The following is a 12,314-nucleotide window of genomic DNA, read 5'->3' on the forward strand; positions in this document are numbered from 1 at the left end:
TACCTATAAAAAATGCAAAAGACAACAACAATTGCAAAATAATTCTTATTTGTATTTACAAACATGATTTCAGTGTTCTAAAAAGCATAACGTCAGTGATCAAAAGTGTTACCACACCTCGGCCTACATGAATATGGCGGGGTCTGACCTTAGACCATTAATAACAGGACTTGGCTCGCTAACCGTTACCCCTCTGGCAAAGATCAAAAATCTGTGATCTAATGCGTTTATAAAAACTGTTGCTACAAAATCGATGTTTCATTGTTGTAATCGTTTTCGTCGTGTAAGGAGCTCCCTAAAAATGCCGGTTTGTGTAAGTGTGGGGTATCGTAGGATAGGTCTTTGAAAGTTGTGAGGGGCCATTAACATATTTTGATTTAGGGATCCGTTTGTAAAATATTAAGCTTTTAAGAGCTAATTTTTGTTAGAGTTAAGTGTCCCCAGCCTCTACCGGCTAAATGGTTATTCATAGGCTATTAAGCCTATTAGTTAACGGCTAATAAGCAATTGCTATTTATCGAAAAATAGTCGACCAACTTAAAAAACGTAATTGGAAATCGAAAATTGCATACTAATTCCGTAATTGTGGCCCGACACGCACTTGACCGGTTTTTTATTATTTGGTCACCTAGTGTGGTGGTAATACCTAGATGACATCACCAAAATAAATATATGAAGGTCCTTCAAGATCATTAATTAGTATCAGCCTTATTTAAATCTACCAATCAAAAAACAACACGCATTTTATTGATCACTTCCTATTTTACTACAATTTACAAAGTATTTTATTTGTTTACATAAAAAAAGTATATTTACAATCACAAAACTAAATGGAAATACAAAGTTGGCAAATGTAATTAAAATGCCGGAGGCGGGCAGCGCTATCGCATGTTTACGTACTGCTTGGCTGTAGGTATTTATTTCAAAAATACGGCCGTGTTACAATACTGTTTGTATATATTTTTACTGTGGCAATGTGTTTGTTAGTGTGTGTAAAAATTACGCGTGTGTGTATTGCGAGTCAAATTTATAGTTGTGTGTAGTGTATGGACACAGAATATACTTAATGGTGTTAAATGTTTTCGATGTGTGAGGTTACCTCGTCCCCCTCAAAAAATGACAGACTTTTTTGTTGGTGAATTTGGGTGCGAACCACATCCAGTTATTAATGGTCTAAGGTCTACATTAGTGTTTTTAATCGAGTAAAATGGTTCCTACTCGACTAAAATACTAAAGTAGTCCAAACTAGGCCTTATTGTTAATGTCAGCCACTGACAATCACAGATTAATATATACTGACGATCTTGTCAAAGCTGACGATCAAGAAATCTCTTAAGCCTGCAGCGGCTTGACAGCAGATAAAACTGATCGTGTGTTAGTCGCGAAATGCATGACATCAAACCTATCGCGACCAACTCACGATCAGTTTATCGGACGAAACAAGCCGCTATTGTGCAGGCATGTGAGATTACTTGATTGTCAGTGGCTGACATAACTAGTATCCATGTCCATGGCTTCTATGGCTTTTTTATGACAGGAAGTATTTAATAATCTGTAAAAGGAATCTTCAACTTCAAGTTCATTGGACGTGAAAGAAATTATAAATGTCATGTCAGTCATTTGTTTTTTCGTTTTTCTTTCTTTCGTGTCGCGTTTGTGGTTTTTCGGTTTTATTAAAGTTTACTGAAACTGAGAGAAGTTGGAAAAAAATTAATTCAATAATCAATAATACTGCAGTAAATCTTCTGAGTACATTGTATAGGTCTAACACCTTGTTCAGTTATTATAGTTTCTCGTTTTTTTTTCTATCGTTGGCATGGTTATAAAATTGATTTAGAAGAAATCTAAAATTCAATTTTCATCAGATTTCTTAACGTCGATAGAAAAAGTAAAATATATTACAGCTACTAGCTATTCTCTTGCTGATATATAATCAGTTTATTTTAAATTTTGATTATATTTTCAGTAACTTTGTATAAAATAGTTTGACGATTAATTTGTTGAGGTCAAAATGAAGCCCGGTGGTGGTGGTGGAGATGACTATGTAAGTAACTATTATTAGACTTTAGTGAAAATGTTTGTATTGATCTTTTTATACTATCACATCAGCACGCCTTGCCGTGAGCGCCGTGATAGCCGGTGAATATGACCGCCTTTCGAAAGGCGTAGTTTTGAATCTGGTCCAGGGTATGGCACCACCACCATTTTAGTTAAGTGCGTTATAAGAAATTAAATCTCAATGCCTGACCGTTTTCTCAATACTGTACTTGATATGACAAAGACAGTTCAAGATTAATAAAGACAGTTGAATAAAGACAAAAGTTGAATAACATTTTTAATTGTGAAAATAATCTCATGTTAATGGAACATTTTTAAAAACAAAATTGTATTTTTGTCACTCTCATTCTGAGAGCTCAACAGTGAGATATAGATTGCTAATGATGATGACCCACACAGGCTATTCAGACTTAGGGGCTAGATTGTATGTGTATTGTAAAAAATATTTATTTATTTAATTGAAATATTACAGGAAGAACCTGAGCACACTAGGAAACTGTTCATTGGAGGTCTCGACTACCGGACTACAGATGCATCTCTCAAAGAGTTTTATGAACAGTGGGGAGAAATTGTTGATGTTGTAGTTATGAAAGATCCGCAGACTAAACGGTCAAGGGGATTTGGCTTCATAACATACTCAAAAGCTCACATGATTGATGATGCTCAAAGAAACAGGCCACATAAAATTGATGGAAGGTGATTAGATTTTGCTTTTGTGTCTCAATACAAAATGGCTATTTAAAAAAATTATATTTATTATATAATTTAAAAGTTACTATTAAGAATTTGAATAACAAATCAATATTTTTAAAACCTTCAAAATTGAGTTTATATTACATATATGTTTTCTGAACAAGTAAATCTAAATAAAAAATACAATATTTTCATTTATAGCCTTATGAAAGATTATCTATGTTTGTATGATAGGCCTTTTTGTCTTTATACTGTATGCAAGCTTTGGACATTTTACAGCCTCCTTAGCGCAGTGGTATGAGCAGTGGCCTTACAAGACGGAGGTCCTGTAAGTCTGATTTGATCCAATCCGGTTTGGTCCCCAGTTGGGCCAATTGAAGTTTTCTTAATTAGTCCAGGTCTGGCTGGAGGCCTCGGCTGTGGCTAGTTACCACCCTACCAACAAAGACACTGCCAAGCAATTTAGTGTTCCAGTATGATGTCGTGTAGAAACTAAAGGGAGTGTGGATTTCATCTTACTCCTACCATCCATACCATACCAGATTGTAGTCAATGGCTAACTTGTAAAAAGAAGTGTTACACATTAAGGATTTTTATTTTTTTTACTTTAATTATTTATTTCTATTTACATGAAAATTGCAGGATTGTGGAACCTAAGCGTGCAGTGCCTCGAGAAGAAATAAATCGACCAGATGCAAGTGCAACCGTCAAGAAACTGTTTGTGGGTGGCCTCAAGCAGGATTTAGAGGAGGAAGACTTGAGAGAATACTTTAGTTCCTATGGAGAAATTGTCTCCGTTAGCTTAGTCACTGAGAAGGATACTGGCAAGAAGAGAGGATTTGGTTTTGTGGAGTTTGATGATTACGATCCAGTTGACAGAGTATGTTGTAAGTAAATCATGATCAATTTTTTTTTATATTGTTATTGGAATCAATGACCCACTACTAGGTGGGGACACTCTACTTATAGATGTGGGACTGGAGCCACCATGCAGCCCCAATCCATGTTGGTGAGCACCGGGTGGTAACTATCACTGTCAGATATCATATATATAACAATCAATGCCACTTTTTGTGTAATTTTATAACTGAACTGATTTTATTTAGAACGGGCTTATCTATCTAAACCAAATGTTTAGGCTTTTTTCAGACTATTTAGTAGATTATGTGAAGTTTTCACAAAATTGGTTGAGCAGTTCTTCATTTATCACATTTTTTGTAACAAATTAATTCAAGGGTAGGTTAGGGGTAGGAGTAGAGTAGTGTAGGGTAGGGATAGGGAAAAAGTGCATACAAGTCAAAGCGAAGCTTGACTGAGTCTGCTAGTTAAGGATGAGTAATGATACAGACTGGCTGCTCATTACTGAAACACCATTAACACCAGGGGTTTAACACCATTAACTTGCTTTGACATTCTTGAAGGAAAAAATTCCTAAAGATTTCATGGTTCTATGTAATATACTGGTTACCAGGGTTTGTGAGTAAATAATGTATTTTTTATGTACAAGACCATATGGTTGATTTTCATCTTTATGTAAATAGTTATAATAGTTTGTGAAGGATAATGCACAAAAAAAAATTCATGTAAAGTAAAGAGTTAATGGATCGCAACTGGGTCAACAAAATTTAAATCCCTATAGCTGCGAAAGTAATGATCGCAGATATCCATTTACTTTTTACAAAATTGATTTCATCATCATCATCATCATATCAGTCGATCCTGCATCTAGCGAATTGCTTTACTATTAGCATACTCTTAATTTATATACATTTTAAAAAACTGTCATCATCCCTATTGATGTAGGGTGTAATGAGTTAAGTGTTTTAAAGAAATGCTCAAACTGTACATTGTGAAAGGGTAGAGGGTTGGTACATAACTTAAGACTAGGATGCACACAGTGCCAGACAAAATAAAAGGCCAAAGGTTATTTAGGTTAATAATAAGTAAATAATAAGTATACATAATTTTTAAATTCATAATTAATAAATCAATTTCAGTGGAACCCAACCACAAGATCAAGGGTCGTGTGTTAGACGTGAAAAAGGCTATATCGAAGTCAGCAATGGCAGGCGGAAGCGGGGGCGGTAGCGGAGGCGGCGGCGGTGGCGGCGGCGGCGGTGGAGGCAGACGCGGCGGGCGCGGCGGGTGGAGCCGACAGGGAGACGAGTGGGGAGGCTCGGGTATGATAATATCTCAGTATCATATAACTAGTTAGTTTGAGCCTCAATAGCTCAATGGTAAAAGCGGTCGGACTCGTCACTGAGGGGTGGTGGTTCGATCCCCGACCCGTTTACGACGTTGGTATGACAATATTTCCGTTGGTATATTGTTATACCAACGGCATGACAATATACCAACGGTAATACGGTAATACAGTCTTTCCTGACTAGTTGGCGGGGAATAGGAATATTGAAAAAACTAATATCTTTTTGTCTGGTATGTCAAACATGGGCGTAGCGAGGTACAAGAAGGGGGAAGGCTACTGACATACAGCCCCCCACCCCCCTCGATGAGCAGTCGGTCTACGAGGCTTCATACCAAATTTTAAGATATTCAAAGATTTAACTAACTTTGTTTCTTCGATACGAAAAAGTGACCTTGTGTGGATGTTTCGGTTTCGGACAAAACTGAAGCTGAAACTGAAATTCAGTTTTGGTTTCGGCTGTAAAACTAGTTTCGGTCAAACAGTATTAATTTGTAATGTGAAATACTCAATTTAAATATAGCAGTCCCCCCTAGAATAGAGTCCTGGCTACGTCCATGATCCCAAAACTTATTTTCCAGCAGCATAAAAAACGAAAAGCATAATACTGTTATAAAAGAACATTTATAATGAGGCAAATATTCATAAATATAATTCTTAGCATTCAATGGATTTATCCACTGGGTTATGACAGACTATTTTTTATATTTAGAAATTATGTAATTCTAAAGACCTCTGTTGAGATATGCGCCAGGGAGGTCGTCAACAGTTTGTAAAAGCATATCGCATTACAATTTTGTTTGTCCTATATTGATTTTGTTAATTATTTCAGGATATGGTCAAGGAGGCGGCTGGAACAACCCAAGCCCTTGGGACAATTCAGGGAACTGGGGCAATCAGGGATATGACCAAGGGTGGGGCCAATCGGGGGACAACTTTGGGGGAGGCTACCAGCAGAACTACGGGGGTGGGCCCATGCGTGCCAACTATACAAATAACTCCCGCCAACAACCATACAATACAGGTATTTTTTTTTTTAATATTACAAGTCAAAAAGTCATAAGTCAAAATTCATTTATTTCAAATAGGCTTAGCTTACGAGCTCTTTCGAAACGTCAGGTAATAATATTAAACTTAAGATAATGGTGATAATAATCATTCGAAAACTTAAAATTAAAGTTACGAGGGTTCCGAACGCGCCTTGGTCCGAGAAGAGCCCACAACAAACTCGGCCGGGTTTATAATTTTTTAGTTTATCGCCATTTAACAATAGGTATATAAGTAGCCTGTCATGTAATACATTTCATTTCCAAGCAATTTTGTCGTTTACGTAATCATTAACACTATAATACGATAAGCCCTAAGTAGCCCTTGACTACAATCTCACCTGATGGTAAGTGATAAAATAGAAACGGACTAATTCGTTAGGAGGCGTATGAAAATCCACACCCCTTTGGGTTTCTACATCATACCAATCGGCCCAGCCGGGGATCGAACCCAGGACCTCCGTCTTGTAAATCCACCGCGCATACCACTGTATCACGGAGGTCGTCATACTATCCAAGATATCGTGATAGACCAGTGGATATAACCTCTGCCTCCGATTCCGAAGGGTGTGGGTTCGTATCCGGGCTGGGGCACCTCCAACTTTTCAGTTGAGTTGATGATGATGATGATGATGATGATGATGATGATGATGATGATGATGATGATGATGATGAGGATGATAATGATGATGATGATGATGATGATGATGATGATGATGATGATGATGATGATGATGATGATGATAATGATCCAGGTTACTCTACCGGTGGTCAAAACTTCGGCACCGACCAGACGGGCGGCACCAACGCACGTCGCTTCTAAACCGTCGCCGGCCTCTTGTAAGTATTGCATTTTATACATTATTACTAATTTTTATACTGTATACTAGCCGTAAAGGTTCGTGTAGATGACGCCGCAGCCGCGCCGCGAGACACTAGACAGATAAAAACCGCACTGCCGCCGCACCGCACCCGCATCGGAGCCCCAATTTTTTGCGTGCAAATACTAACCACTGTTCACACAGCATTGTTGTACATGGAACTGTATATATGTATATGACCGTAAAATTGTAAATATCGTTAGATTATAATCTATCTCGCGAGATTTTAAACTGTCGAAAATTGTGAACCACAACATACTCCTAAGAACTTAAGTGGCTCGATTACAAATGGTTAGGTTAGGTATTTTTTTTATTTTTTGGAGTTTATATCATTAAGAATCGATTTTTCATTATATAGCCCCCGGTATGAAAAAAATATGGGCAGTACGTTACGCATTCGATGAACGTTACGTTTTTGTGCGCAATCTGTACTGCCCACCTTTCACCGTTCGCGCCCGCATTTATGCGCACGCTGTTGCCAGCGCGCACGCTGCGGTCTGCTGCTCGTCGGTAGCGCACCTTTCACTTTTCAGGCATAGGTATTGAGGCGTACATAGTGTATGCAGCGGGGCAACATACACCTATTTAGACAGTCGACCTGAAAGAGTAAACTCCATTCGTGCGTCGGAGCTGACACACACTTTTATTTGTACATTCTTCGTCATAGTCTACTGAATAATAACTCGTTAAATTGTGGTGCGTTTCACATCCTTTCGACAGTACACAATCTCGCGAGATTATAATCTAACGGTATTTACAATTGTACGGTGACATTATGTCTGTATGTATTTATCTGTCTTGTCTATATTCTACACAAACTTGCGGTGCGGTTGCGGTGTCATAATATACGAGAAGCTTTGAAGGTTTATTCACTTACATCACTCATGTATGTGAATAAACCATTCAAAAATCATTTAAAAAATTAATGCTTTAATTGAAAATCGCCGGTTATTTTGTATCTCTGATATTTCCTTATATCTCTGATCTCAATTAAACTGGTATGAGCCTATATAGCTATACTCAAACCTGTAAAATCTTCATCAAAATCCGTTTAATACTTTCAGAGAACTTTAATACACAAATGTGAATCTTTTATACAATAAAGTTATTGTTTTATTAGTTAAATATACATGAGGTTAAACATACTCGTATATATATATTCCCAAGTATAATACCCAAAATATAGCTTTTATTGATTGAGAAATTTTATCAAAATTCATTTAATATTATCACGATTTATTGTTCATTTGTGCCTAATAATTTTAATTAGCCGGTTTTTAAAAGCAACTTGTTGAATTAGGTGTCAAGTCGCTTAGTTGAAGCTAGGCAGGCAGATAGAATAGACACAAGTAGGCACGGAGACAGCTTAGTGAGGGAAGCGGAGTAACCACTCGCCTTAGTCAGTTTGCGTTTATTTCACAAAATGAGGTTTGTTTAAGGTATTGTGAGGCACAACATTTTTTCCTACATCTTTAATATCGACTAGCACTTTTGATTCACAGTTTTTACATGTTGTTCACATTTGGCACAGGACTTTGCTAAAGTGTCGGGAGTAAAACTTGAGGCTTGTTTAGCGACTAGATATCCTTATTGCGTTTGTTGTAGGGTCATAGCTCATTTGAGCCACGTTGCACCTGACTTGCAACTCGCCTCGTGGTAGCTTGCAACCAAAGCAATGTAGAAACAATAAATGACAGTGTTCACGCTGCCTAACAAAGAACTGAACTCGAGTCATCAATGCTCTCTTATTTATACCATCACTGTTGCAACAACTTCGTACAAATACCTCCTTTTTATATAAAAACGTTAATATCACCTGTACTCGAGGAAGTTGTAACACTAAAAACAAAGAACTATGATTTCTCGTATACAGTGCTTCAGTGCTATCATTGAACGTCATAATGTAGTTAGTGCATAGAAGACTATAAAGAGTATTATTTATACGAGGTGATGCTTGTCTGGAGCCGGCTTTAATGAGCTATGTACTTACGCTGTATAATGAACGTAATATAAGCCTGAGCGTAAATTTGTTACTATTAAGATTCGGTTTTATTATATCTTTACTATTCAAGAATAGATTGATTGTAACAGACAAACATATTAAATTTTTTGATATTTTTTTTTTAAATGTTTGAGCTAAAAATATTGCGAATGTGGAAAGAAATATAAGCGTATAGTTTCACAAATTTTAGTAATATATTATTTATATATTACTCATTATGTATTTAATGGTTTGTATAACATTTAACCTAGCCTTTGACTTTATTGTGCAGATTATAATTATGTTTCTGATAGTAACAAATATTATACTGATGACTTTACGTAACAAAGCTTGTAAGGCTGCATTTTAATAATGTTTCTCTTTTACCTGACTTTTGAGCATATAGGGAATGAGTACAATGTTTCTGCCAATTAAATATCTAATAGGTACCTATATGAACATTACTATCAGAATTTAAATTAAATTAACAGAATTACTTTTGATACCTTTTAATACTTTTAAAAAATAAATTATAACTGAATACTTAGTAGAATTTTATTGTGATATGAAATTCAAGTATTATGTACCAACTTGTACCATATACCTATCTAGTACAAGAAAAGAATACAGTTTAACAATTAATGATTTTAAAACATGAACTAAACTTACTTACTCATAACCAAGAACACTCAAAAGCGAAAATAAAATGCGCAAAGGCATTCTTACCGCTAAAACCCTTAATGAAATATTTAAAGAATGGAAAACGGATACGCAGGTAGATATACTTTGCCAAACTAAAAAAAGATAAACAAACAAAGTTCTAGCTTTCTACATCTAGCTAAGAAGTCTCAAGTTTTTCAGTTTTTGGCTTAAATTTGTGTTAAAACTATTTCTTTAAAATGAAGTTTTTATGTTGAGTTATATTGTAAAAGCTGTGCACTTTATTATGGGGTTTGTGTTCCTAGTTTTAAGTTTAATTATATCTCTGCAATTTTACAACATTCCATTATTTCACGAAAAACAATATTTTGTATTATTGTGTAATAATTCTTCTGTCACACGAAGATCTGTTAAGTCAGGATGTTGTTGCTAAGTTATTCATTGTTATATGTTCGGAAATCAGGGTCTGTAGCTATGTGGCACGTCGATTCTCTTTCTACAATCGCAAACGCTTAGAAAACTTAAAACAATGTATGGGAATGACAGATCCGATCGACAACTTGATCACGAGAGCTGTCGATAGCAAATGTTGTTCCCATACATTTTTTTTAATTTGCGAAGCGTTTGCGATTGTAGAAAGGGAATCGACGTGCTACATGACTACAGGCACTGATTGGCTCGGGGTGTAGCGGTAAAGCGTTTGACAATTAGATAGTTGACAGATAGTGCGTTGGTGTGTATAACTGAAGAAATATTCCATAATGCCCCTCTTCACGTTGCCCAGCTCGTTGGTCAATACGTTGTCCAATTCGCCGTTCCAGCTTGCCAACCTTGTGGCAAATGTTGTGGTTGTTTCTAATCACGCGCATATTACATGGTAGCCAATATATTGGCCAATGTAAAGAGCGGGTTTTACGAAACGATACTTTTATTGTTTGTCACACAAACTAGCTAGAGAGCTGATCAATATTTTGGGGTAGGTATTTGAGGCTTGCTGATAACTTGTTTTTTACCTCTACTATACTACCCTAACTGGAGACCTGGCTGGGGAGAAATGGTGCTAAATCAACCCATATATCTCCCAAGTGATGGTTTATTTTGCAAGAAATATCCTTATATATCTGTAATTTATATGCTTAAATTGAATGTTTAAAGAGTAAAAAATTAATAACTACCTTATGATGTTAGTCAAGGATATGACATTTTGTACACCTCATTACTAACAAGCTAACTTTTCGTGAGTAGCTTCATCTCGATGAGGCGATCAACTTTTTTATTTACGAAAATTCTTGACTATGTAAGTTAAATGGGTTACCAGGAAATTAAAATTTTAGATCGTCGGAACGAGGTAATTTACCGCGCAATTTGTAAGACATTGTGACTGTTAAGTTGTATGTAGGTATGTATTAATTAATCAACAGTAAAAAAAACATCTGGTTAGTAACAACTTTTGTCAACCAAGTTGTATCAAAAACGAGGTTATTAAAGGTTGTACTGTTTTATTACTGTTGCTTAATTAATAGTTATACAATTTAACAGCCACATTGTCTTACAAATTGCGTGGTACATTATCTCGTTCCGACGCTCAGAAATTTTCATTTCGTGGTAGCTCAGTTAGCTACCAGAATCAAGAATTTTCGTAAATAAAAAAGTTGATCGTCTGATCGAGATAAAGCTCACGAAAAATTAGCTTGTTAGTAACCAGGTGTACAAAATGTTCTTGGGATCTGGACTATGTCGACCAGCTCTTGGATCAAACGCACTGTCTCTCATCTTAAGGCCGAACATGAAATATAATAGACTATTTATACCGAAATAGGTACCATACTCTGATCAACCATAACCCTGACTGAATTTTTTCGTGAGGTAAAAGAATTGATGTATACCTACTGGAAAACTAGATATGCATCATACTTGGTTTTCCTATATAACTAAAAATAAAATATTATGTTTTATTTAATAAGTGTTTAATTTCATTAACGGGATTTTTATTTTAAATAAATGGGAATGCGTGAATTTAAACCTATGCAATATTATAATGTACAATAAATGCATTGTTATATTTAAACAAATATATAGTTGTTGTACTTTTTTTCATATTTTACTCGAAGTGTAATACATAATAACATTTTATTGTAGTTTTAAGTATTTGTTTCACCATTTTTGTGTGCAAAAAAATTAAATTGAGACTGTTTTCCATGGACTGTTCTACTGTATGGACAAGCACCAGTCTGTGGAAAAGGCCATGGTAAGTTATGACTATAATAAAAACATTAAATAATAGTAACATCTTTTATTTTTACATCCATTGACATAATTATTGTTGTAATAATATCTATGACTATGAGTCTGAGACCTTCTTCGCACTTCTGTGTCGCACTCAAATTCACCAAAAAAATAATTTTCTGTCGTTTTTTGAGGTAAACTCATACATAGAGAAAATGTTTAACACCAATAAATACAGGATGCTCGGGAGCAGTTTCCATAACTCTAGGGTTATATTCTTTACCAAGAATTAATTCAAAATGTTCAAGGAACGCTTGTGTTCTAAAATAAATATTTTCGGAGTTATATTTCTTTTGTAAATAGATCTTAAAATGTGTCTCTTACACGCATCCATATAATAATGACGTATTTATATTTTATGAAGCAACGTTGTCGCTTTGTTACCTAAAGGCGGTGTCACATGGATAGTCGGTATTATTTGAATTACTTTGTATTTGTTTGTTTTGTAATACATATTTTTTGTAGTTAATAACATAAAATAATTAGTTACGCAGTTCGGCTCCTAT

At 35.6% G+C, this 12,314-nt stretch overlaps 1 protein-coding gene across 4 annotated transcripts; it reads left to right on the forward strand.

Annotated features, from left to right (window-relative positions):
• The first annotated feature begins 1,562 nt into the window (after positions 1-1,562).
• On the forward strand, positions 1,563-11,805 carry LOC112057757 (heterogeneous nuclear ribonucleoprotein A1, A2/B1 homolog). 4 transcript variants are annotated; one of them, XM_052883773.1, is made up of 8 exons: positions 1,563-1,611; positions 1,967-2,044; positions 2,531-2,754; positions 3,394-3,638; positions 4,749-4,931; positions 5,787-5,978; positions 6,756-6,840; positions 8,182-11,805. In XM_052883773.1, the coding sequence occupies exons 2-7, from the start codon at positions 2,012-2,014 to the stop codon at positions 6,821-6,823; spliced, it is 945 nt and encodes a 314-aa protein (XP_052739733.1). In that variant the 5' UTR covers positions 1,563-1,611; positions 1,967-2,011; the 3' UTR covers positions 6,824-6,840; positions 8,182-11,805. The 4 variants fall into 4 exon arrangements, with proteins under 4 accessions (XP_052739733.1, XP_052739731.1, XP_052739732.1 ...); XM_052883771.1 differs by lacking the exon at positions 1,563-1,611 and adding an exon at positions 1,623-1,888; XM_052883772.1 differs by lacking the exon at positions 1,563-1,611 and adding an exon at positions 1,628-1,762.
• Positions 11,806-12,314: the final 509 nt, after the last annotated feature.

Source organism: Bicyclus anynana, chromosome 10 (genome assembly GCF_947172395.1).
Source record: "Bicyclus anynana chromosome 10, ilBicAnyn1.1, whole genome shotgun sequence".
Classification (NCBI taxonomy): domain Eukaryota; kingdom Metazoa; phylum Arthropoda; class Insecta; order Lepidoptera; family Nymphalidae; genus Bicyclus; species Bicyclus anynana.